At 42.9% G+C, this 27,083-nt stretch overlaps 1 protein-coding gene across 4 annotated transcripts in view; it reads right to left on the bottom strand.

Annotated features, from left to right (window-relative positions):
• Window positions 1-7,039: 7,039 nt before the first annotated feature.
• LOC120319579 (fatty acyl-CoA reductase 1-like) overlaps window positions 7,040-27,083 on the bottom strand; it is a 31,416-nt gene continuing 11,372 nt past the window's right edge. For 3 of the 4 annotated variants that reach the window (XM_039368586.1, XM_039368585.1, XM_039368583.1), the window contains exons 2-12: window positions 26,303-26,523; window positions 25,299-25,474; window positions 23,117-23,296; window positions 22,382-22,559; window positions 18,951-18,995; window positions 16,799-16,917; window positions 16,213-16,280; window positions 14,879-15,050; window positions 14,298-14,427; window positions 12,379-12,506; window positions 10,184-10,472 (exon numbers count right to left, since the gene is read on the bottom strand). In XM_039368586.1, coding sequence (XP_039224520.1) covers window positions 10,310-10,472; window positions 12,379-12,506; window positions 14,298-14,427; window positions 14,879-15,050; window positions 16,213-16,280; window positions 16,799-16,917; window positions 18,951-18,995; window positions 22,382-22,559; window positions 23,117-23,296; window positions 25,299-25,474; window positions 26,303-26,503 — 1,560 coding nt within the window. In that variant the 5' untranslated portion in view covers window positions 26,504-26,523 and the 3' untranslated portion in view covers window positions 10,184-10,309. Of the gene's footprint in view, window positions 7,171-10,183; window positions 10,473-12,378; window positions 12,507-14,297; window positions 14,428-14,878; window positions 15,051-16,212; window positions 16,281-16,798; window positions 16,918-18,950; window positions 18,996-22,381; window positions 22,560-23,116; window positions 23,297-25,298; window positions 25,475-26,302; window positions 26,524-27,083 lie in introns of those variants that run through there. The other variant, XM_039368584.1, reaches the window with a different exon arrangement.

Consider the following 27,083-nt stretch of genomic DNA (forward strand, 5'->3'; position numbering starts at 1 on the left):
TGGTTATTACCTTTAAAGCCCTATATGGCTCAGGGCCAGGCTATTTGCGAGACCGCCTACTACCTCATAGTTCCCTTCGTCCGGTTAGATCCCACAGGCTGGGCCTCCTTCAGGCCTCGTCGGCCAAGCAGTGCCATTTGGCGGGGCCGCGGAGGAGGGCCTTCTCTGTGATGGCGCCCACATCTTGGAACCAGCTCCCCCCGGAGATTAGGACCGCTCCCACCCTGTTGGTTTTCCGCAGCTGCTTAAGACCTGGCTTTTCCGGCAGGCCTGGGGTTTATAAAATCTGACCCCTGGATGACTGTTCTTATACTGTTTGTTTTGTTATGTTTTATGTGTTTTTATTGTTAGCCACCCAGAGTCCTCCGGGAGTGGGGTGGCTTATAAATTTTAAAAATAAAATAAAATAAAATTACGGCGGCAAGGCTATTGGTTGGGCGATATTGGAGGAAAGATTCTTTGCCTACCATAGAAGAATGGTCATTTAAAGTTTCTAATTTAGCAGAAATGGCCAAAATTTCTGCCTATTTGAAAGATCATGTAATCAGCTCTGGGAAGTGAGGGGGAGAAGGTTGTGGTGGGGGGGGAGGGAGGGAGGGTTATTGTATTGTAATAATAAATTTGTATAAAACTTTTCAATTAAAAAAAAAATAGCAACTGTTCTTTATATGTTTTAGCCTCCATCCCCTGATGATCTTTGTCGCTCGTTTCTGCATTCTTTCCAGAGTCTCAACATCTTTTTTATATTGTGGTGACCAAAATTGGATTCCATGTGGTCTTACTAAGGCTTTATAAAGCGGTACTAATACTTCTTGATTCTGTCCCTCTCTTAATGCAGAGATATAACATCTACACCTATTTTAGGAAAGAGGTCTATCAGGTAGCTAATAGATCCTTCTTGTATAGGTTGAAATGGGCACAGTTAAGGATCTCTGAGGACTATCCTGTGGTAAGCAGCAGATGTGATTCCCTAACCACACAGCCAGGGAGTCCATTTCACTTGTCAATCACACAGACAGAGAGCGTGATTCTCAAACCACCTACGTTAATAGGAAAAACTACACATTTGGCAATGAAACGACAAACCACCTACACATTTGTTCAGGGCCATGGATCATATTCAGCTTGGCACTTGATAATTACTGGATCTGACTTGTCAGTGGTTTTCTTAAGTACTATTATCAGAAACAGGTTTTGTTTTTTTTTAAAGTAGGTAAAAGACTTTATGGTTTTGAACAAGGTAAGTGAGTGTGAAAAAAAAATATGTGGAAAAGATGAACAAGTTATTGTTAAGCTGTCCAAAGGTTTGTTGAAACTGGAGATGTAAGAAGAAGGGAAAAGCTTATGATAAAATGGGCTGAAATGTGATTATAATATACAGATGGATCAATGGGAAAATGTGTGGTTGAAAGGACTGAAATTTACAGTACGATCTAGCCTCAAAGCGAGTTTTTATTACACGATGTGCCATTGGAATGTGTCACCAGAAAAACTGTCTAGCTTTTAGAAATTTAGCCGGAAATAAAAATGACAATCCATGAGAGGAATTGGAACAATAACTTTTTGATGCAAGAAAGGTGAAGTAAAAGAACAGAAAAGACTCATGACAAGGCCAAAACATATGTTGTGGCCTGTACACCCACAAGCACACATTCACACAAAATGTAGCAGACAAATTTGGCAATGGGTAAGACCAGCAAAGTTGAACAGAGGAGGTCATTTTGGCTGCCCAAGAGCAGGCCTTTAAACCAGGGGTCTTCAAACTTGGCCCTTTTATGACTTGTGGACTTCAACTCCCAGAATTCCTCAGCCAGGCAAGCAATGGGTGGAAACTAACCAAGGAGAGAAGCAACCTGGAACTAAGGAGAAATTTCCTGAGAGTTAGAACAATTAATCAGTGGAACAGCTTGCCTCCAGAAGCAGTAAATGCTCCAACACTGGAAGTTTTTAAGAAGAGACTGGACAGCCATTTGTCTGAAATGGTGTAGGGTTCCTGCCTGAGCAGGGGTTGGACTCGATGACCTCCAAGGTCCCTTCCAACTTTATTATTATTATTATTATCTTCTCAGACAATGGACTGCAAAGAGAAAGCAGGGAGTCATCAGCATAAACCCTCTCCAACTCCTACCATTTCTTCTCAGTTCCTACCATGTATGTCATGTTAAGAGAAAAACGAGCTAGCCATGACGGTTGAGACAATGCTGTCTCCAACACAGTCTCCAATATCTGGCTAGGCGTTCAGATGTCTCCCCAGCAGGTCCAAGACTCAGCCCCTTACACCCGTCTATCCATCAAGAGAGCAACGAGATTGTGATTATGTGCACAGCATTTTCCTCATGGACTTGAAGACCAAAGCAAGTTCATTGCCCACAGCAGAGAGCCTTAAGTGGGGAAAAACTCTTTCTCATCCAGCTTGGAAAAACGTCCCAGCTCATTCATAGGGAAGCATTCCATACGTGTTTGTTAACTGAAGTATTTCCATGTTCAAATCTCCTGGTTCCTTAATGACTCAGTGGCTTACAAATAAAAGGGGGAAAACAATACAAATAGATAAAATCATAACCAACCAGAGGATGAGCTCAAGAATTCTAACACCTACAACTCTTCCTTCCCCCGCTCCCTCAATACCAGCCCTTACTTACCAGATATAAGTGGATCTTTTTCAGCTTATAGTATTGTATGTCGGGAAAGTGACAGCGAATCTGTAATTGCTCACCACAGCTCAGTTTCTAAATCCTCCTATATACAGTATATATATATATATATATATATATATATATATATATATATATATATATATATATATATATGATAGGTGTGGTCAAACAAGAGCATCATGGATTGATGGTTTCATAAATCTTGACATTTCAAAATTTACAGGAAAAGTAGGATTTCGGAATAAGCCAGTTAGCTGTGGCACAAGCATTCATCAACTAGTTTCCTGAAGGTTGCATCATTATTCTAAAGTGGCTTTGGATCTCCCTGAACCTAACAAGGGCGGCTTGCAAGTCAGAGGAGTCTTGCCACACAATTGTGACCTTACGTGATGAGAATGTGACAAGCGATGTCCTTTAGGGGATGAACATAGGCATGGTCTAAAAAAAAAAAAATCACAATACACTACACCAGGAGTAGGCAACCTTGGCTTTTTTATGACTCGTGGACTTCAACGCCCAGAATTCCTGAGCCAGGAAGGGGGAACTATGGCCCCTTTATGACTCGTGGACTTCAACTCCCAGAACTCCTGAGCCAGCATGGCTCAGCTTGGAAACCTCTCCCTTTTCCCTCAGCATGGCTGGCTCAGGAATTCTGGGAGTTGAAGTCCACGAGTCATAAAAGAGCCAAGGTTGCCTACCCCTGCATTACATGCAATAATGTGATCAGTTGAGTTTTTTATAGTTTAAGACCGTAAAAAAAAAAAACCTTTCTCCTTGCACAGGTAGTCCTTGACACATGACTGCAATATGAGCCCCAAATTTATGTTGCTAAATGAAACATTGGTTTAAGTGAATTTTGCTTCCTTTTACGACTTTCCTAGCTAGAGTTACTAAGCAAATCACTGCAGTTATTAAATCAGTAACACAGTTGTTAAGTGAATCCGGCTTCCCCCATTGACCTTGCTCGTCAGAAGATTGTAAAAGGGGGATCGCGCACGGCTCAGGGACACTGCAAACCGTCGTAAATACGAGCCAGTAGACAAGCGTCCGAATTTTTGGTCACGTGACCGTGGAGATGCTGCAATGGTCATAAAGTGTGAAAAGCAGCCCCTAAGTCCCTTTTTTTCCAGTGCCGTTGTAACTTTGAACGGTCACTAAATGGAACGGCTGTAAGTCACAAACTACCTGTTGACGGGTGATAAAATTTAAAAAGTCACAAAACAGACGGCTGAAACTCTTGATTTTGTAAAGACGGCCAAGGGCCTTCTGCAAGGCATAGTCGCTGATTAAAACGTTGCAATCTTCTCGGAGATTTCTGGAGATCGATTTCACGGAATCGGAGCAGAAGTGATCACGTGGCCACCAGTAACTCACGATCCCTTCGCCACTGAGATTATAATGGGCCCTTGAGCGGTACATGCGAAATGGCTTCCGCTCCTGTAACGCAACACTCACAAGGGGGATTTGTGTATGTTTTCCTGCTGTCGCTCTGTTGGGTAGCAGATTGGTTAGAGACGGGGAAAACTCTCCTGGGAAAGAGATGTGAAATGTTAAGAAAGAGAGAATGGGTGTCTCAGAGAAAGGGAATAATCATAACAATGGGAGTTTTAAGTGGGTGGTTTTCATTGGATGGTTTGTCCTAAAGTCCCCTGCTTAAGTTGGACCAAGGCTTCCTCTTTCCCAGCCAATAGAAATAAAGGAAAGCCCTTTCCCTCCTCTTCCCCAAATTAAATGAGCTGTAAGGGATAGCCAGACAGGAAACTCAACAAGATGAGCTAATTCTATGTAATTAAAGGGCTATACTAACAGAATCTTGCAAGTCTGAAAGTGTAAGTCTCCTTTTGTCACCTGATAAGACGGATCTATGGAGATTCTCAGTCATTCTCAGGTCCTGGTTATCCCAAAGGTGCTTTTTTCATGAGGCAACTGGACTTCCTTTGTTTTTTCTTTGAAGACCTTTCCCTTCTCATCCCAGAAGCTTCTTCAGCTCTCACTGGATGGTGGGGAATGGAAGGAGTTATACTCCTTGCAGACAGCTGGACATCTTTGAGAGAGTCGTTGAGGCCACTTGGAGGTTAACCTGTGTGGGAAGTCCCCCCCACCCTAGAGAAGGAAATATTAAAAGGGCAGAAAAATATATTTCCTCAAAGGATCTTAAAGAGGCAGAAAAGCATGCCCAGTTTTCTTAATAGTCCCAGGTCTCTCCCCCCCCCCCAAGCAGAAATCAGCTTTGTAGAAATGCAGATGTAAACCATTCAGGAAGGTTGAAGCTAAAAGATTAAGAAAACAGACACCTAAAATCTACATACCCCACCCAGACTCTAAGACAGGACATAATAGGATTAACCCACAGATGACACTCAGACTCAGGTCAAGGTTCATGCCACAGGAACAACTCCAAATAAAAGGCTCCCGAGGGTATAAAAACCCACTTCCTACATGTGCTCACTCTTTTTTCTTCCAGAGCCATCTTCCTGTCTGGCTCTCTTCTTCAATAAACTGCAACCTTCTTTCTAAAGCCATGTTATTTATTCCCGGCTTGGACTGAACCACGATGAAGACTTTTCCTTCAACACCTGTGCCCTCAGGGGCACCTGAGTGGTGCAAAGGGGTGTGGAGCCTTCTCCAAGTGGCCTCAACGCCTTGCTAAAAGAAGGCAAAGGACCAGCTGTCTGCAAGGAGCATAAATCCTTCCATGCCCCACCATCGAGTCAGAGCTGAAGAAGCTTCTTGGAGGAGAAGCGAAAGGTCTTCAGAGAAAAAAAAATAAGGAAGTCTAGTTGCCTCGTGAAAAAAAGCACCTTTGGGAAACCCCAGAAAAGCATATTCAATACTGAAGGATGCTGGAAGCTCTAAAGTAGTTAAGAAACTTGCAGCAGAGGTTTACCACAATATATACATATATTACAGTGATCTTTTCACAAATGAAGGCAAATGTACGCGTCCCAGGACAATGTTGCAAGACCCAGTCTGGGTTGGTCACTGGGACCAGAGATTTAATCTTCCGAGCTTTTGGACACCTGGAGCCCATCCTCAGAGAAATTCTCTCTAGCAGAGTGTGTGCTTTGGGCTAGTCTGGGTGTAGTGTTTATACTGTATGGTGTGTGATTGTGTGTGGCTTTTTAGTGGTGGATTGGGGTGGGATTGGCCGGCTATTCAGTTGTTGGCCGTTGTTTCCTTGTGCTGCCAAGTCCTCGCCTCCTAACGACTTGATAAGCCGGTGGTGAATCAGCACTCCTCTTAAGAATAGAATAGAGCTGGAAGGGACCTTGGGTGGTCTTCTAGTCCAGCCCCCTGCTCAAGCAGGAGAACCACTGTCTCAGACAGTGATTGTCCAGCCTCTTCTTAAAAACTTTCAGTGATGGAGTGAGGAGAGGCCATTTCCCAGGCTTCAACCACTTCCCTGGCTGTTTTTGTACTGAGCTAGAATGATTTCTAGCTTGGCAAAACAGAGAAGAGAGGGGGGGGGAGAGGGAGAAAGAGAGAGAGAGAGAGAGAGGAGAGAGAGGGAGAGAACTCCTAAAGCAACAACATCACGAGCTTTGCAAAAGTTTTTTTTTTTTTATGCTCTCAGGAAAAGTATTTTGCCTGCGTCATTGCACTTTTCAAAATTGCCCTATGGTGAGAGAGAGAGAGAGAAGGAGAAAGACAGAGAGAGAGAGAGAGAAGAAAAAGAAGAAAGGAGAAAGAGGGAGGGAGGCAGAGAAGGAGAAAGAAAGAGAGAGGAGAAAGAAGAAAGAAAAAGAGAGAGGAGAAAGAGAGAGAAGGAGAAAGAAAAAGAGAAGGAGAGAGAGAGAGAGAGAGAGAGAGAGAGAAGGGTATTAAATGTAAGTGCCAGAAGATTCAGAAAATAAAACAGATCAACCATCAGCTGGAATGAAATACCCGTCATATTGATAAGTGATTTCCTTCTGTCTGTCTCGGACCCAAAATGAAATAGTTCCATCCGCATCTTCCCAGTCATTTAAGGAAAGAGAAGGGAGGATGGATGACAGGATTAGAAGAATCAGCCTTCTGGGTCAGCCTGACCCAGATCTTAATCCTTTTCGCAGGGATTCCTCATCCAATTTAGATAGGAGGCTTGAAAAGGCCAACTCCAGATACCAACTGCTGTTTCTACCCACTGTTCACCATAACATTCAAACTGTTGTAAGACTGAATATTGTCAGAATGGAAACCACACCCATCTTATAGGAACAGACCTGATAGGTAACCTAAGGAAGTTGTGTTAGTCCCCAGTACAACATTCAAAGCGATGTGTGACTTTCAGACCAAAAACATTTCACGCCCCTGCTTTGCGATGACCAAACACAATTTCATCCACGGAACGCATTCTGCTCTAAGGCGGTAAAAGGTAACACGAAAGATTGTACATGCCTTACTTTCTCATACGCTGTCTGGGCTGCAGGAATTCCAGCCATGTCTTCTTTCATCAGCTACTCCTTAGCTTCCTAAGCAGTCCTTTTTCGTGTCTTCTGACCAAATCAGTTGACTGACATCCAAATTAGAATAGCTGGAATCCAATGGAGAGAAGAATATTGAAGTTTGGTGGAAGGGCTATTCCAGGACTATTTTATTCTTGATGTTACGTTGAATATTACAAGAATAGGATGGAATGGAATGGAATAGAATAGAATAGAATAGAATAGAATAGAATAGAATAGAATAGAATAGAATAGAGCTGTAAGGGACCTTGGAGGTCTTCTAGTCCAGCCACCCACTCAAGCAGGAAAACCTCTACCATCTCAGATAAATTACTGTCTAGTCTCTTCTTAAAAACCTCCAGTGATGGAGCGCCCATGATTTCGGGTAGCAAGCTGTTCCACTGGTTAATTGTCCTCACTGTTAGGAAGTTTCTCCTTAATTCCAGGTTGCTTCTCTCTTTGGTCAGTTTCCAACCATTGTTTCTCGTCTTGCCTTCTGGTGCTTTGGAGAATAATTTGACCCCCTCCTCTTTGTGGCAGCCCCTCAGATACTGGAATATCGCTATCATGTCTCCCCTATTTCTTTTTTTCTTTAGACTAGCCAAACCCAAGTCCCGCAGCCATTCTCCCGATGTTTTAGTCTCCAGGCCTTGGATCATCTTAGTTGTTCTTCTCTGCACTTTTTCCAAATTCTCAACATCTTTTTTGTAGTAGGTTACGGTTACGTCACCATGAACTCGGAGAGCAAAATGGACATCACCAACAAACTCGGAGTGCTTGGGTATTGTTAGGAGGGCACTAACCTTTTTAGGCTGTCCTATCTATGTTTCCTGGTAAAATACATGGGAAAATCCCATTGGAGCAAAATTCCACTTAGGGTTAGGGTTAGGTCATCATGAACTCATAGAGCAAAATGGACACCGCCAACAAACTCGGAGTGCTTGGGTATGGTTAGGAGGGCACTGACTTTTCTAGGCTGTCCTATCTATGTTTCCTGGTAAAATACATGGGAAAATCCCATTGGAGGAAAATTCCACTTAGGGTTAGGTCACCTTGAACTCATAGAGCAAAATGGACACCGCCAACAAACTCGGAGTGCTTGGGTATGGTTAGGAGGGCACTGACTTTTCTAGGCTGTCCTATCTATGTTTCCTGGTAAAATACATGGGAAAATCCCATTGGAGGAAAATTCCACTTAGGGTTAGGGTTAGGTCACCATGAACTCATAGAGCAAATGGACATCGCCAACAAACTCGGAGTGCTGGGCTATGGTTAGGAGGGCACTGACTTTTCTAGGCTGCCCTATCTATGTTTCCTGGTAAAATACATGGGAAAATCCCATTGGAGGAAAATTCCACTTAGGGTTAGGGTTAGGTCACCATGAACTCATAGAGCAAAATGGACATCGCCAACAAACTCGGAGTGCTTGGGTATGGTTAGGAGGGCACTGACTTTTCTAGGCTGCCCTATCTATCTTTCCTGGTAAAATGCATGGGAAAATCCCATTGGAGGAAAATTCCTTTTTGGGGAAAAGGTTCTTCTCTATTCTTCAGAGGGCTTTTCCCTAAAACCTCCATCTTGACTTTTTTGACTGCTTCCCCACGCCTCACACGGCAGACCCAATACTCACCAAGGTTTCTTTCTAATCAGTTGTCAATATGGGTCATAGACAAACGGGGTTTTGTGATAGAGGAAACTCCAGTGATGATGGACGAGATAGTTTGGGATTATAATAGCTTCAGGTAATCACAAGGTTTTCAGCGTGGAATATTTTTGGAAGGTATCTCTTACATAAATTTCTGCACAATGGTGGAAAAGAAATACTGCCTTCATAATCACATGAAAAGGGAACAATTATTGGAAGAATCCCACACGCTGCTCTTTTATCCACAGTGGGAATATAGGGGGAGTGTCAGGATTTGTGCCTTAGTTTTTGCCTTTTAATGTGTGTACACAACTCCCCCCCCTCTCTCTCTCTGCCAAATTCTACATAAGCATGATCAGGTGTGTGTGTGTTTGTGTTTGAATTCATCTGATCATTTGAACTGCGATCACATTATTGTACGCATATCATTAACTGGGATGAAAGAGCCTTTGGATTTGGCAATAATTGAAACAATATTATTGACGAATAATTTTATTCTCTTGTTTGGCTAGTTTGACTCCTGATTTCCCCCCCCCCCACCATCACACATATTTGAGTTGTCAAGGTGTTGGTACCTGTAAAAAAGAAAGGTTTATTGATGGACAGCATTCTTCTACGTCTACCCAGCTTCTAAGACCAAAGAGAATTCCTTGTCTACTTAAGACCTTCCTTAAATGAGGAAGTTAGAAAAACTTTCCAGAAAATTCACAGAGAAGCATTCCATACATATTTATTTACTGGACCATTTCCATTTTCAGACCTCCTAATTCTTTAATGACTCCGTGGCTTACAAATAAAAGGAGAAGAAGAAAAAAAAGAACAACACACAGGAAAATGTCACAACCAACTAGAAGATTTAACACAATAACTATAAAAAGGAAGCCAGCAACAACCATTACTTACTAGATACAAGTGGATCTTCCTAAGCTTATAGTATTATATCTTGCAAGAATGACTGTAATGTGCTATCGCCACTGTTCAATTTCTAAATCTTCATTGATATAATAGGTGTGCCAGGAGAAGATCATCACAGATGCTATTAATTTAATATTCATGATTACACAATCTTTGGCATTTCAAAATGTAGAAGACAAATAAAGCTGTTTTAATAAGCTAATTAGTTGTGGCCCAAGCTTTCATCAGCTATTTTCTTGCAGGTTATATCGTTTTTCTAAAGTATCTTTGGATCTCTGTCATCCTAACAAGGGCAGCTTGCAGCTCAAAGGAGTCTTGCCACACAATTGTGACCTTATGTGATGAGTGTGTAACAAGTGATGTCCGTTAGGGGATGAGCGCAGTCATGGTCTCAAAAAGCACATTACACTAAAAGCAACAATGAGGTCCATTTGTTTACAGTTTGAGATCATTCATAAAAGCAACTTGAAGCCTTGTGGACTTCAACTCCCAGAATTCCTGGCTGGGGAACTCTGGGAGTTGAAGTCCACAAGTCTTCAAGTTGGCAAGGTTGAAGACCCCTGACTTAAACAGTTGAAAGGTATCTTGTTACTGTTGAAGCAGACAGATACCAGGAGTTGTCTTGAAGGTTATTCCAAAGTGTGGCAAGCAATCCCCGGAAAGCGCAGTCAATGTGTCAGGGTGCTGGAAGCTCTAAGGTAGCTAAGAAATTTGTAGCAGAGGCTTAGTACGAAATACCATATATTCCGAGCCATTTGTGACTTTGCAATGAATACGCGCCAGAGGATCACAAGCAGAGTGGCCTTCAGTGCCCACTGGATAGTCTTCAGCCTGACAAAAGAGAGAAGAGAAAGAAGAGGAGCTGAACTACCAATGGTAGATCATTCACAACAGAAAACAGATCAACCACCAGCTGGAATAGGGAGAGTGTGTGATGGCATCCTATCAAACATGTGCCACCTTGGACCAAAGTCAAATCGCTTCATCCGTATCATCGCGGTCATTTAGGGACGGGGGGGGTAGATGACCCGGACAGAAGAGTCAGCCTTGGTGACCCAGATCTTAAAGGTGCTTCTCATGGGATTTCTTCATGCAACCTAGATAAAATGTTGGAGCAGTTGCACGTAACAATGTCAGTTTCCACCTACCATTAATCAGTCAGAACGTTAACTCTCTTGTCTCGTGGGAAGAGCGATGAGATCTAGGTTATTATGTAAGAATCAGACATGACATTTACCTGGATTACCTAACTAACCTAAACCTAAATAACTATTGTGATTGTAAGCAATCACAACTTCTGAAGGCAAGTCGTTCCAACGGTTGGTTGTTCTTGCCATTAGGAAATTTCTCCTGACTTCTAGGTTGCTTAATTGTCCTCACTGTTAGGAAGTTTCTCCTAAATTCCAGGTTGCTACACTCCTTGATTAGTTTCCATCCATTGAGTCTTGTTTTGCCTTTTGCTGCTTTGGAAAATAGGTTGACCCCGGAATCAATCAGAACAGAGCTTGAAAGACCCTGGAGGGCTTCTAGTCCAGGGCTTTTCAACCAGTGGTAAGGGTACCACCTGTGGACCATTGGCACCTGGCAGGTGGTACGCGACCATCCTAGAAAAGTTTTAGCAGGGGAGGGGAATGAGCTGAACCGGTGGCAGCACCGCACCACCCTGAGCGAGAGATGGCTGGAGCTGCAGGGCTCTCAGGATTCAGCGGAAGCGCCAGGATCAGGGCTTCTTCGGGGCTGTCAGGGCTCAGTGGAAGTACCAGGATCAGTGCCAGGCTCCAGCTGGAGCTCAGCACTGATCCTGGTGCTTCTGCTGAGCCCAGAAGAAGCGCCGATCAGCTGGAATGTTGCAGCCTCTCCAGGGTCTTGTGATTTACATTCAGATGCTTGGCAACTGATTCCTATTTACGACGGTCACAGTGTCCCAGGGTCGTGTGAAGTGACCAAAACCTGCTGCAACCACCCAGCAGACGGGGGGGAATAAAAACCAAACACCCCCACCCCACCCCCACTATTTCTTTGCGGGGGTCATCAAGTTTTTGACACCTTGCTGGGCGACTGGTGGTACTCGGATATTGCCATATCCTAAAAGTGGTACCATGGGTGAAAAGGTTGAAAAGCCCTGCTCTAGTCAACCCCCTATACCAGTGGTTCTCAACCTTTTTAATGCCGCGACCCCCAACCTGTCGTAAGTCGAGGACTACTCAATTGGTGCAGCACCGTTTGCAGAATGGGACTTTTGGCGGGCTCAGCAGGGCAGAGACAGCCTGGACCATTCCTATTGGCTTTTGAAAGCCAATAGAATTAGACTCTGTTCAAGAGAGTCTATTCTATTGGCTTTCAAAAGCCAATAGAATAAAAGGGAGTAGCACAGCTAAGGAAAAGGGGGGAAAAATGGCGGACTGCATTGTTTGGCGACCCCCGTGAAATGGTCGTTCGACCCCAAATGGGGTCTCGACCCACAGGTTGAGAACCACTGCCCTATACAATTTGCAACAATTTGAGACCTCTTCTTCTTTGTGGCAACTTTAATTATGGATACTTTAATAATCTATACTTTAATTATGTATACCTATCAATCGGATTCAGGAAGAACTCTAATATATATATATACCATATATACCATTCCAATTCAGCCCAGGCCCCTATTTTGTGGTGAGCAAGCGATTTCATTCACTGAAAGCATTTGGCTCTCAGGTTGTGAAAGTTAACACAAAAAAATTGTCATGTGTCTTACTTTCTGATATACTGCTGGGTGGCAGGAATTCCAGCCATGTCTTCATTCAGCAGGTATTTCTTCGTTCCTAAGCAGTAATCTTCCATGTATTCTGGCCAAGTCAGTTGACAGACGTCAAAGCAGAACAACTGGGATTAAGCAGAAAGAAGACTATTTAAAATGGGGGGGGGGAAGCATTATTCCAGTCTTGATTTTAAGCTCAACATTATATAAGAAATAAGTTTTTCGGGACAAGGAATGGCAAAAATATATTTCTAAATTTGTTTGGCAAGGCAAGAAGCCTAGAATTAAATACAAACTCCTGCAGGATATAGTTAGAACAATTAACCAGGGGAACAAGAAGTTGTGAATGCTTTTCAGATTAAAAACCAAAGTCTGGCTCATATAAAAAGAATATACAATGTTTTATTAGAGTTAGATTCGGAAACAGAATTGGTTAAAGACTGTATGATTAAATGGGCTCAGAATATACAGGAGCCGATCTCATTGGATTTATGGGAGACAATTTGGATAAGAAATGTTAAATTTACACAAGCTCAAAATTTGAGAGAAAATTTTTATAAAATGTTTTATAGATGGCATTTAGATCCTAAAAATTTATCTTGTATGTATTCCAACATACAGCCCAAATGTTGGAGATGTGGCAATAATGATGCGACATACTTTCATATTTGGTGGAATTGTAAAAAAGTAAAGGCTTTTTGGATTATGATTTGGTGGAACATTCAAAAGATTTTTAGAAAAAAGATAAAGTTTACTCCTCAACTATTTTTACTTGGTATTTTTGTTGACTTAAATGAAAAAGAAACTACTTTGATGTTGAATTTATTAACTGCAGCAAGGTTACTAGTAGGTTTATATTGGAAGAAAGATTCCTTGCCTACTTTAGAAGAATGGATATTTAAAGTATCTACTTTTGCAGAAATGGCAAAAATTTCTGCTTATTTAAAGGATCATACACAAGAAAGATATATTAATGTATGGGGAAGGTGGATAGATTATATTCAGAAAAAGTATGGAATTAAAAAGTTTCATTTATTTTATGAGTGAATATTAAATATTATAGAGAATTGTTTTATAGGTTATGGAGTTAAAGGTTAATTATGATATTTTTTTTCTTCTCTTTTTTTTCTTTTTTTCTTTTTTCTTAATTATTATAATTTTTTTTCTTATTATTAACCCTGTATTCTGCTCTGGGAAGTGAAGGGAGGGGGGTTGGGGGTGGGAGGGAGGGTAAGGGGGGGTTTCTACTTTAAAATTTTATTGTATTTTTATAAATGATTGTATGTTTTAAAAAATAAAAAAAAAATTTAATAAAAAAAAAGAAGTTGTGAATGCTCCAACATTGGAAGTTTTCAAGAAAAGACTGGACAGCCATTTGATTGAAATGGTATAGGGTTTCCTGCCTGAGCAGGGAGTTGGACTAGATGACCTCCAAGGTCCCTTCCCTCTGTTAATGCAGCCTAACACTGTGTTGGCTTTTTTTGGCAGCTGCAGCACACGACTGGCTCCTGTTTAAGTGATTGAGGTTCCATGTTTGATAATATTCTTTATCTTCTTTTTTCTTTAATTTTCAGTGCAAGTCTATCCATTTCCGCATACTCCAGTATTTCCTTAATGATCTCTTCCTCCAAATATACAGCGAAGTGTGTATTTAACATTACACGCATTAGCAGCAGTGAGGATTGTATTTGCACAGCACTGGGAAAATGAAAATAACAACAACAACAACACACCTTTGGAGGAAGAGATAATTTCTCCCAAGGACTTTCCCACCTATCGCTACAGGGACTGGCCTCTTGCTTAGGGCTCCGAAGAAGGAATCTGCCCTTTTGGAAACCAGCTGAAACCTAGCCTGAATGCACATTTTCACTCTTTAATTTTCATTGACCGGATCGGCGGTTCGATAAGACGCTTACCGTTCTGTCTTTTGGGTTGAGCTCTTTCAGTAACGTGTTTGTATTTTCGTAGCTCCAGTCCCAGGAATGGCGGGTGAAATATTCAAGGAGATTCATAGTCTTGTCCAAACGCCCGGCAACCTTCATCATCCTGAAAGGCAAAACGGAAACGTCTCAGAGAGATAGGATTAGTAGCGTCTGTCCTCAGAGGGTCCTCAAATATCTACGGTGGGCTATCCTCAAGGCCTTTCCCAGCGACATCCACCGAGACCTTTCTGATGGGACCGCTGGGGAACCAAGGACGTTGTGTGTCTTAAGGGCCGCCACGACCACAACTGGCTCCTACTCATGAATTTTGCTGATTGCATTTTTAATTGGAATCACTTCCGTTGTTTCTAAGCTTTTGGGAGGATTATTACGCTGAAAGATGTGGAAGAGCTGTTCTTGAGCAATCCCCAAAGCTGTCAAATTGGTGGAGAAGGTGGTCCTCCTTGGAAAAAAGTCTCCTGCATTCTTCAGGGTGCTTCCCTAAAACTGCTATTGCTGGACTTTTTTTTTGGACACTGTCCCCTACACACCCCACAGTGGAGATCCAATCTCACCATGGCTTCTTTCCCATCAGCCGCAGATAGAGGTCACCGAGAAAAGCAGGGATGGTGTGACAGGCAAAGGTCCAGTACTGATGGAGCAAGTAGCTCGAGGTCATCCTGGCATTTGGGATCCTGTAGGGTTTCTCCAGTGGGTTTTTTTCATAGATACGTATCGCATTAATTTCTGCAGAAAGGGAGAAAACAGATGCCGCACCCACTGAGGTAGTTAGATGAAAACACGACCCTTATCGGAAAGGTCAACTTAAGAAGGCAAAGTGCTATCTGAACCCCGGAAACCAGACGTGGTTTCCAGTCGCATGATTTAGATGAGCTGAAGAAAGGGGAAGAACGTGGCTGTTCCCCCAACCTCTGGTTCTGTTAATAATTGTTATTATTATTATTGTGATGTTACAAAGAGTGTTTTGTCTCCCTGACTTTATTTGGTCAATGTCTAAGGCAGTGTTGGCGAACCTATGGCCCACGTGCCAGAGGCGGCACTCAGAGCCCTCTATGTTGGCACGCGTGCCACCGCTGCCACCAGCAGATCCATCAGGCCGCCACCACCACCCGGAGCAGGAGCCCCACCCAGCACAAAGGAGGCAAAGCGGCCGACTAGCAAGGTTGAGTAGAGATGGTAGAGCAGAGGTCACCAACCATTGTCAATTGGTGGACTGTAAGAAAAGGGAGGGGGAAGCATTTTACATGTGTGCATGCGCGCACAGAGCTGCAAGCACGCATGCATTGCAAATGGGCCGGGTCTAGGGCCTGCGTGATACTCACTAGCCCTGCCCCGTTCTTGCATGATGCACCCCACTGCGTGGCGGCGGCCATTTTTGCTCTTTGCATCACGGTGGCCCATTTTTGCACCCCCAGTTTTCGCGTGCCAGAGGTGGCACTCAGAGACACCTCCCTGCTCCCCCCTGAGGGCACCACAATGCTGATGTGACCTTGGAACTTTGTGATAAATAAGTGGGTTTTGGGTTACAGTTTGGGCACTCAGTCTCTAAAAGGTTCGCCATCACTGGTCTAAGGCCACTGCTTACCGATTAGCAACAAGGTGACCTTAGAGATTGACAAATAAAACAATAAAATAAATAGTTGGGCTACTGTCAGCCATGCAAGCCTTGCGAGATATTCCACACAAGAAGCACAGACAGTAGTTGTAACTTCATTGTAAGGTGGTGTTAATGAAATCTTGTGAAGAATCCCATGCGACAGACAATCCCTTATCCACACGGAGACTGTCGGCCCTTGAAATCTCAATGGTGAGGCAAGCCCTTAAGGATAACTCCCATTCAAAAAGTCTGATAGAATTTTCTGAATCCTTTAAAAATAAAAATACTCACCCAATTCTCCCCAAGACAATGGATTGAGGCTTCCAGAGGTACAGTTGTAGATCACTGGCAATTTGGGCCTGAAAAGAATAGAAATAATAAAAAAAAACCAAAGAATTCACAAAATATATTCATACTATGTTTATTATACAGGTATATAAGCAGGAGTGTATACAGTACATACAAACGTACAGCAAAATCAAAGGTGTTTGTAAAGATGTTGAGACTCTAGAAAGAGTGCAGAGAAGAGCAACAAAGATGATCAGGGGACTGGAGACTAAAACATATAAAGAAAATTGCAGGAGGAGGAGGAGGGAGAAGGAGAAGGAGGAGAAGAAGGAGAATAATAATAATAATAATAATAATAATAATAATAATAATAATAATAATAATAATAGGAGGAGGAGGAGGAGGAGGAGGAGGAGGAGGAGGAGGAGGAGGAGGAGGAGGAGGAGGAGGAGGAGGAGGAGGAGGAGGAGATCTCATCCAAAAAGCTTCATCAGTTGGGACTGGATGGGGGGGGGGAGAATGGAAGGATTGTATTTCTTTGCAGTCATCTGGTCGTTAGTACTCTCTCTGAGAGCTGTTGAGGCCCTACCTGTGAACTGCAGTGTACCAGCCAGCAGTGATGGTTAAGTTGATAGCTAAGTCTACTGGGATAATATCAGCTATTGCCGCCGGATTGCATTTTATGGACCGTAAAATCCCTTTTGCAGCCTAGAAATAAAGCAATTAATTAACCTCTATAACATGACTCCCTTATTTAGCATAGAATGTATGTAGTCCAGAACAACTAAACACAAGGACAATTATCTATTTCCAGATCCACTTATGACTATAATTCTGTTGCTTGTATCTTACGATTTATATTATCTTATGTAGTATCCTAGAATGATTTAGGTTGATGGCTTCTTTGAATATTCTAAGACAGTGATGGCGAACCTTTGAGAGACCGAGTGCCCAAACTGCAACCCAAAGCCCACTTATTTATCGCCGGGTGCCAGGTGGGCGTGATCCACTGGGTGGGTACAGCTGTGGTGGTCATGGCAGATTGGGTGGGTGTGGCCAAGGTGGGCGTGGACATCTCAATGTTGCTCATGGGGAGGGATGCCTGTGGGGGGTGGACAGGGTTGGGGGATATCCCGGGAGCCTCTGGCAGGTGGGGCGGTGGGCAGGAGACTCGTCCTGCGGGGTGAGGCAAGGCAGGGCGGGGGTGCCATTGCCATGGGGCAAGACAAGGGCCGGGGTGGCTGCTGCCTGACATCATTGGCCCCCGCACACAGAGGCTAGTGAGCACATGGGGGCCGAAGTGTCCGTCAGCAGCCACAGCCTGCTGGCCCCTCAACTGGTGCACTCTGGGGCTCCGCACCCCGTCGCCAGCAAGTTGCGTCCGAGCTGGATGGATGGCCGACAGTTGAGGCGATGCAGTGGGTCGTGCAGGAGGAGGAGGAGGAGAGCATGCGAGGCCAGGAGCGATGGGATAGGGGGGAGGGAAACCCACTGTGCCACATGGGACCTCGGCGAGTTAGCAGGCAGCTGGTTGAAAGGGACAATTGCCATCTCCGGGTCATGGTGCATGTGCCCACAGAGAGGGCTCTGAGTGCCACCTCTGGCACCCGTGCCATAGGTTCGCCACCACTGTTCTATGACTATCACTAAGTGTTGTATCTTGTGGTTTATGATGAAGGTAGTTTTACGATGACTACGATCATGATTTATCACCTATAGCTTTATGTACACGGAGAGCTTCTGCACCGGAGACAAATTCCTTGTGTGTCCAATCACACTTGGCCAATAAAGAATTCTATATTCTATATCAGCGCTTCTCAACCTGTGGGTCGGGACCCCATTTGGGGTCGAACGACCATTTCACGGGGGTCGCCAAACAACGCAGTCCGCCATTTTTTCCCCCTTTTCCTTAGCTGTGCTACTCCCTTTTATTCTATGGGCTTTTGAAAGCCAATAGAATAGACTCTCTTGAATAGAGTCTAATTCTATTGGCTTTCAAAAGCCAATAGGAATTGTCCAGGCTGTCTCTGCCCTGCTGAGCCCACCAAAAGCCCCAGTCTGCAAACGGTGCTGCAAGTTGTCTGCAGCGAAGGCGAGCTGTCTGGAAGTTTCCACCCCTCCCTGCTGAGCAACTACTAAAAATGCAAGTAAAAGAGGGCCAAGGTTGGGAGGTGGGAGGCTGGCGGGCGCAGGGAGGGTTGCTGGCACGCGTGGGGCCCAGCGGGTGCCTTACCTCCCTTGGGCTGGGCCAGCTGGTGGCCCAGCCGGTGGTCGCCCTGTGCCGTCGCTGCCCCTTGCCAGCTACGCCTCGGCCGGCACAGGGGGCGGCACCACGCATGCGCGGCGCTCCCGGGCAGGGAAAGTCCTCGACGTACGACCATTTGGGTAGTCCTCGACTTACGACCGGTTGGGGGGTCTCGGCATTAAAAAGGTTGAGAACCACTGTTCTATATAGTCCAAGATTTGAATTCTTTAACAGCTGAAGGGGATAAGATAAGTTCTCCTGAACTGAACTGCCCACCCCAGAATCTGGCCTTCCACTGCTGTGATGTGAGCATTGTGGTGCCTTCCTGTCACAATTGTCAGGAAAGCCGAAAGCTCTTGAACTTGCTCGCAATGTGTCAGGCTGCTTCTTGATCAGCCTGGACTTTGCTCTGCCCCGATCTCTTCAGCTGGACTTCACCCTTTGTCTTTTCCCCTAAGACTGAGAAAACCCAAGTCCTATTTTCATCTTTACCTACCGCAACCAGGAAGCCACTTATGCCATTGAAGTTGTCAACCCAGCCCTGAGAAACAAAATATAGGAGAACAATTGTTGTGAAGCATGAGGCATGTGTTACATTAAGATTATGCACAGTTTATTTTTGCTGGCTAACGGGGTCAGACATCCTCGAGGCTGAAAATTGAGTTTCTTACGCAGAATTTCGCTGTTCAGAGATTGATTGAGCAAATAGCACTAGCACTTACATTTATCTACCATTTCACAGTGCTTCACAGCCCTCTCTAAGCGGTTTGCAGAGTCAGCCTATTGCCCCCCAACAATCCAGGTCCTCATTTTACCGACCTCGGAAAGATGGAAGGCTGAGTCAACCTTGAGCCCCATCAGGATCGAACTGCCAAACTGCTGGCAGCCAGGAGTCACCTCAATTAGCCTGCAGTACTCAAAAACAGCAACTGTGAGAGGGACCTTGGAGTCCTAGTGGACGATCACTTGACCATGAGCCAGCCATGTGCAGCAGCAGGCAAAAAAGCTAAGACAATCCTGGGTTGTATAAACAGAGGCATTGAATCAAGATCACGCAAAGTATTATTACTGCTTTATAAAACGCTAGTGAGACCACACCTGGAATACTGCAGCCAATTTTGGTCACCATATCACAAAAATGATGTTGAGAGCTTGGAAAAAAAACAGAGAAGAGCAACTAAGATGATCCAAGGCCTGGAGACCAAAACATATGAAGAACAGCTGCAGGACTTGGGTTTGGCTAGTCTAAAGCAAAGAAGAAATAGGGGAGACATGATAGCAGCGTTCCAGTATTTGAGGGGCTGCCACAAAGAAGAGGGGGTTACGTTATTCACCAAAGCACCAGAGGGAAGGATGAGAAACAACGGTTGGAAACTAATCAAGGAGAGAAGCAACCTAGAATTAAGGAGAAACTTCCTAACAGTGAAGACAATTAACCAGTGGAACAGCTTGCCACCAGAAATCGTGGGTGCTCCCTCACTAGAGGTTTTTAAGAAGAAACTAGACAGTCACTTGTCTGAGATGGCATAGGTTCTCCTGCTTGAGCAGGGGCTGGACTAGAAGACCTCCAAGGTCCCTTCCAGCTCTATTCTATTCTACTGCACTCCAGCCACTGTGCCAGCACGGCTCTTATGTTACAAATGTTACAAACAAGATACCAATGCTTGTTGAGAGCTAGCAAACAAGAAAGTATGTAAAACGGTGGTAACACGGAGACATGAACCCTGCCCAAACTTTGAAAACGAATATGGAGGATACCCGTTTTGTTTCTCCTGGAATTTTGATCAAGAGACACACATCTAAAGCTAGGACTCCAGCTAGGTGTATCTCCTGTGGAACAGAAAAGAAAAAAAAGACAGACCCTTCACGACCAAACCCTGAATTTCGCAGACATTAGTTCTGTTTGTCCAGCACAAATTGTACGGACAGACTTTGGTAGTCAGACTGGAAGATGGGAGAGTTATTTTCCCCTGCTTTTCTGAGTGAGGCTGCTGGGTCTTACCCAAGAAGGTGTGGGCAGCCTACTGGTCAAAGGAGCTGTTACGGCATGCTTTGTTCTTGTTGATTAGTATGCAAGCATTAATTAATAATCTTTTAGGCTGAGTGGCTGTGAAGCATGTGAAAGGGAAAAGGCTGGGCGTCACAGTGGCTTCAGCCATAAGCTTCAAGAAGAAATGGTTTCCTATTACCTTCTCTTCTGCATTTACTATTCACGTAATCGCCCACGTTTCTACTTGAAAGAGTCCTTGAGGCACCCAACCCAATATTGTGGATCATTCTGAGAAACCTCTGTGTAGTTTGGGGAGTATAGGTTGAGAGATGCTCAATATGTAGCCCCAGATGTGAGTTTCCATAAAGGGATGTTCTATTGTTGTAATGAATTTGAAGGGCCTGACTCTAAACAAGGGATTTGATCGTGTTTTCTGGTTGGAGATTAGACCCGTGCCCCTTTGTGTTGTTTGTCTGTTTTTCAACATCGTTTGTCTGTTTTTCAATGTTTCAATGTGTTGTTTGTCTGTTTTTCAACGTTGTTTGTCTGTTTTTCAATGTTTCAATGTGTTGTTTGTCTGTTTTTCAACGTTGTTCGTCTGTTTTTAAATGTTTTAATGTGTTGTTTGTCTGTTTTTCAATGTTTCAATGTGTTGTTTGTCTGTTTTTCAATATTTCAATGTGGTTTTATCTGTTTTTCAACATCATTTGTCTTTTTTTAATGTTTCAATGTGTCGTTTGTTTTTCAATGTTTCAATGTGTTGCTTGTTTTTCAATGTCATTTGTCTGTTTTTTAAATGTTTCAATGTGTTTGTCTGTTTTCCAGTGTTGTTTGTCTGTTTTTCAATGTTTTAATGTGTTGTTTATATGTTTTTCAACATCGTTTGTCCGTTTTTCAATGTTTCAATGTGTTATGTGTCTGTTTTTCAATGTTGTTTGTTTGTTTTTTAATGTTTTAATATGTTGTTTGTTTTTCAATGTTTCAATGTGTTGTTTGTCTGTTTTTCAATGTTTCAATGTGGTTGTTTGTCTGTTTTTCAACATCATTTGTCTGTTTTTTAAATGTTTCAATGTGTTGTTTGTCTGTTTTTCAACATCATTTGTCTGTTTTTCAATGTTTCAATGTGTTGTTTGTCTGTTTTTCAACATCATTTGTCTGTTTTTCAATGTTTCAATGTGTTGTTTGTCTGTTTTTCAGCATCGCTTGTTCTTCCGTGTTTCAATGTGTCCATAAAATTAATTTAACCATTCAGAGTGAAGTCCACCTGGCTGACATTTTCTTGGATCCATGTGACCTCATGGCCTCCTGACCATAAGATTCCATGATAGATTTCCATCCATGAATCCAGGTTCAATTCATAATGGCTTCCCTCTCTTCTTCCAAAACTATGAGAAGGGTACTCTTATTTAGAGCCATTAGGGAATGGCTGTAAATCAGGGGGGTCAAACTCAATTTCACTGAGGGCCGCATCAACATTGCAGTTACCCCTGGGGGGGGGCAGGTGGGTGTGGCCAGAGTGGGTGCAGCCTACTGGGTGGGTGTGGATGGAGTGGGTGTGGCCTACTGGGTGGGCGTGGCCAGTTCGACATCATTCGCAGCAAGGATGTCTATGGGGGCCTGGGCAAGAGTGGGACAGATCTGAGGGTCTCTGGCAGAAGGGGGTGGGACCGGGGCAAGTGCCAAGGCATGGTCCACCGGGCCAAGTGCCAAGATGGCCACCACAAAATTGTACATTGGCTCTCAGCTGGCCTGGGCCAGGGCCAAGGCAGCAGGGGGCCTTTCCCTCACTGTTTCCAGGATGGCTTTGCGGGCCTCATGAAACCACTATGTGGGCCGCATCAGGCCCCCGGGCCTTGTGTTTGACATGTCTGCTCTAAATCAACCCTTTTACTAGATGTTGGATGAGAACCAAGCCCTGGAAGAAGCAGCATACTTACTGGGAAGGGCTCCTGCCAACTAGCTCCCACGATGGAAGGTCTGATGATGGCAACATTTAAATCTCCTTTCTCCTGCTGGATCAGATGCTCAGTCAGAGCTTTGGAGAAGGTGTAGGTGTTAGGCCAGTCTGCAATCAAATTGGGGGTGATCGCTTCAATGAGGGACTCATCCATCCACCTAACAGATTTTTTAAAAAATAAAAATAAAAGATATCCATGGAAATTAAACCTGAACCATTGTCCTCATATATTTTCATACGCATGTCCTTGGAAAAGTTAAAGTTTTATGTACATGGCAGGTCTTCCTAAAAGATCCTTCCTTCCTTCCTTCCTTCCTTCCTTCCTTCCTTCCTTCCTTCCTTCCTTCCTTCCTTCCTTCCTCCCTTCCTCCCTCCCTCCCTCCCTCCCTCCCTCTCTTCTTCCTTCCTTCCCTCCTTCCTTCCTTGCACCCATCCATCCATTCATCCATCCATCCTTTCATCCTTCCGCATGAGTGTCGCCCATCTCATCACTGTTTACCAAGAAGAAGACAGAACATTGGGTCAAAAAAGATCACAAAATAGATTCTTCCCATGGTGCATCTACTCTAGACAAGCCTTTCACCATTTCTGGAACTTCACTGCCATCAATCCTCTCTCTCTTGAAAGGAAGTTGCATAGGACGAGACAACATGGATCCTTTCCAACATGCTTGCAAATCCATCGCAAAGGAGGGAGGTTTGTTTCCATTACTTACGCCATCATGTCCAAAAGCTTCTTTGGCTCCACAGGGATAGGATAAAAGACCTCCTCTATGTGTCTCCGATTACAATTTGAGTAGGCCGTGGAAACATGGATGAGGGCTTCGAGGTTCTTCATCTGGTGGGCCAGCCTCAGGAGCTGCTGGGTGCCCAAGACGTTCAGGAGAAGGGCATTTCTGCTCAAGGAAGCACAAACAGCTAGGATGAGGTCCAGCTGGTGTGGGAGCAGGTCCAAACCAATCCTTTTGGGTCTCCAAAGAGCTACCTCAGGAGCTTCAGGACATCTTGATGGAAAGATGTCTCATGTAGTGTGGAGAAGACCACAGGTTGTAATCTATATCACCTTATGGGAGGTCTCTGCTAGTAAAATTGGAAATGACCCTCGCTTGGTTGAATTTACAAATTAGTTGACAAAAAACCCCAAACAAATAAACATCACAACATCGCCTACAGTGGAGACCAAACTCTACCCAGTTCCTGGTCCATTTGCTTTTTGACAATGGGAGAATAAGACCTTTTCTCCTTGTTCCTAAAGAACATATCTTTTATTTCTATTTATTTGGAGGCTGCCTATGGGCAAAACTGGAATTAAAGCCCTTTGAACTTCCAGCATTGTGTCCATTCATTCAGCTAGGTTCAGAGAACTAAAGAATAAAATATTGGCAATGTCCTTTTTTCATGTTCTCTAAAGGGTATCAGATCAAATCCATTTTCAGATGAAATGTTGTTCTATTTTTTTTTCCTTTGAAAAACAAAAACATCTTGGGAAAAATTCTGAGGGTTGATGCAAAGCAGCAATAGGCAAACAGTGGCCAGCAAATTCCACGTTGTAATAGTACTAATTTCCCAAGAAACCAGCTGTCTCGTTTTTGGCAGAATATTTTTAAAAAAAAACAAAATCAAAGAATTTGGTTGGAAAGAAAGTGGGAATTTTTCCACTCCCAGGTTCCAAACCTTATCCAGATGCCTGGAACAGTTTCAAATCAGATTTTGCCAAAACCAGGCCACCCTGTTGCCAAATTTTGCCAACATAATATCAGAGAACTTCAATGCTAAGCTTTAAAAGGATGGAAATGGATTTGGTTTGCCTCCCAGGTGCTCCTGCTCCATTTCCCATTACTTAGATGGGAAATAGCGTCCTTCCTTAAAACCCCTGCGAAACCAATAAGCCAAAGAAATATTTTTGGGGGAGAGTCCCTATCATTTCAGAAAACACACTTAAGTAACCTAGTACTTTTTTTTAATGATATGAGAAATATAAAAATGTTGGATGATTTATATAAGGGAAAAGTTTTAGATACTCAAATGTAATGGATTTTGAGAGACTTCAATAAGAATGTTCTGAATAGCTCTAAAAGATTAGCTGTGGATTTATTAGATGGAATACTTAAAGATTAAATATTGGTTTGAATATGGTTAAAAAGAATAGAAAAAAATTTGTAAAATACAAATGTATTTTAGCTTAATAGGGACATGTTTTTCAAGTAGTATATTATTTCTTTTTTTCCTTCTCTCTTTTTTCTTCTTGTTTTAAGATATGAGAAATATAAAATGGTTGGGATGGCTTGTACGAGGAAAAAGACTTAAATACTTAAGTGTAATTAACTCTAAGAAAATCTTAACAGATAAAAATATTTTTGAACATTGTGGGGAAAATAAATTTAAATAAGAACTTTAAAAACAGGATATATGATAAGGTGATTAAGATGATTACTCAGAAAAGAAACTTCACATTGATGTGGTTGTTACTTATAGAAATACTAGAAAAATGTTTATATTCAATTGTTTATCTATTAAAATACTAGAAGGATCCTTTCCAACTTTGTTGTTCTATTCTATTCTATTCTACTCTACTCTATTCTATTCTATTCTATTCTATTCTATTCTATTCTATTCTATTCTATTCTATTCTATTCTATTCTATTCTATTCTATCCTATCCTATTCTATACTATTCCATTCCATTCCATTCCATTCCATTCCATTCCATTCCATTCCATTCTATTCTATTCTATTCTATTCTATTCTATTCTATTCTATTCTATTCTATTCTATTCTATCCTAACCTATCCTATCCTATCCTATCCTATCCTATCCTATCCTATCCTATCCTATTCTATTCTATTCTAGATTGGGGATGGATGGCAAGAAACCCAAGGAGAGAGCATGGAGAACTTACTTCAGGGACTCATCAAATCGAACCGTTGCAGCACAATGGAAGATCACGTTGACCTCAGAAATCAGCTCCTCCAGGTCTTCAGAAGAGATGGCCAGATTTGGCTTGGTGAACTCAGCACTGATGGGCTTAACCTTCTCATGGAAACTGGGCCGTTCTTCCCGGACTCTGTCAAACACCTGGAGTTCAAGAGACAATATTCACTTTAAAAAGAAGGAAAAAAAAATGCTCCAGGGTTCCTAAGCTGATAGAGCCAAAATGACTGCTGGGCAGACTTTTCATTCCACTCCACTCCACTATTCTATTCTATTCTATTCTATTCTATTCTATTCTATTCTATTCTATTCTATTCTATTCTATTCTATTCTATTCTATTCTATTCTACTCCACTCCACTCCACTCCACTTTTCTATTCTATTCTATTCTATTCTATTCTATTCTATTCCATTCCATTCCATTCCATTCCACTATTCTATTCTATTCTATTCTATTCTATTCTATTCTATTCTATTCTATTCTATTCTATTCTATTCTATTCCATTCCATTCCATTCCATTCCATTCCACTCCACTGCACTTCACTCTTCTCTTCTCTTCTCTTCTATTCCATTCCATTCCATTCCATTCCACTATTCTATTCTATTCTATTCTATTCTATTCTATTCTATTCTATTCTATTCTATTCTATTCTATTCTATTCTATTCTATTCCATTCCATTCCATTCCACTCCACTGCACTTCACTATTCTCTTCTCTTCCATTCCATTCTATTCTATTCTGTTCTGTTCTATTCTAATTAATGTTGTAATTAGTTAGGTGCTTTTTATTTTCTTTGTGACTGTGGACTTGATTAAGGTGGCCTACAAATGTGTGTAAGTAATAAAATGCACAAATCTCATATTTGTCTCTCTGGGATTAAGACCAGATATGCTTCCTCACCACAGCAGCGAACCTATGGCACAACTCTACCAGCTGCTCCCCGTTTCTGTCCACCTTTGCGTTCCCTACCTTGCATTTCAGCAGATGCTCCACTCGAGTCTGCATGGAACGTCCACCTTTCGGCCTCACACACACGTAGATGGTTTTCACATCGTGGCAGGAACGGAGAAGCTTCTCGACCAGGACTTTGCCCATAAATCCCGTGGCTCCTGTAACGAGGACCGACTTCCCACTGTAGTACGCGCCAACCAAAGACGTGGTGTCCTTCATTTCCAAGCTCTTGGCAGGATCTGACAGGAGGACACATCAAAGCACACAGTTCAATCTTCAAAGCTTATGGAACAACCTTTGAAACAGTCCTACAGTCTGTAGCCCGTCGGTGGGATTAGTCGGCTCAATCGTGTGTCTTCTGACTGTAGAAGTAAGGGCCGGCCTTTTGAGGCATAACTTGTTTTTATCAAAGATGCTTAACCCTTTTGAACATGCCCACCTGTTTAAGGAGAGAGTCCTATCATGAAGTAGTCCATCCTTGGTGAATGTCATGAGCTGAGGTGGCGCAGCAGTTAGAGTGTAAGTACTGCAGGCCACTTTAGCTGACTGTGTTCAGCAGGTCAGCGGTTCTGCTTACTGGTGTACACCGCTTAGAGAGTGCTTGCACTTAAAGCGGTATATAAGTCTCATAAATAAATAAATAAATAAATAAATAAATAAATAAATAAATAAATGTAAGATTTGGAAAATTGAAACCTTCACGTTCCCAGAAGTGCTTGCCTATATGTAATGTATAGACACCACCATAAATTAATACATAGCCATGTTCTAGTATTTGAGGGGCTGCCACAAGGCAGAG

Source organism: Crotalus tigris, unplaced genomic scaffold, assembly GCF_016545835.1.
Source record: "Crotalus tigris isolate CLP2741 ecotype Arizona unplaced genomic scaffold, ASM1654583v1 scf7180000020842.166937, whole genome shotgun sequence".
Taxonomy (NCBI): Eukaryota; Metazoa; Chordata; class Lepidosauria; order Squamata; family Viperidae; genus Crotalus; species Crotalus tigris.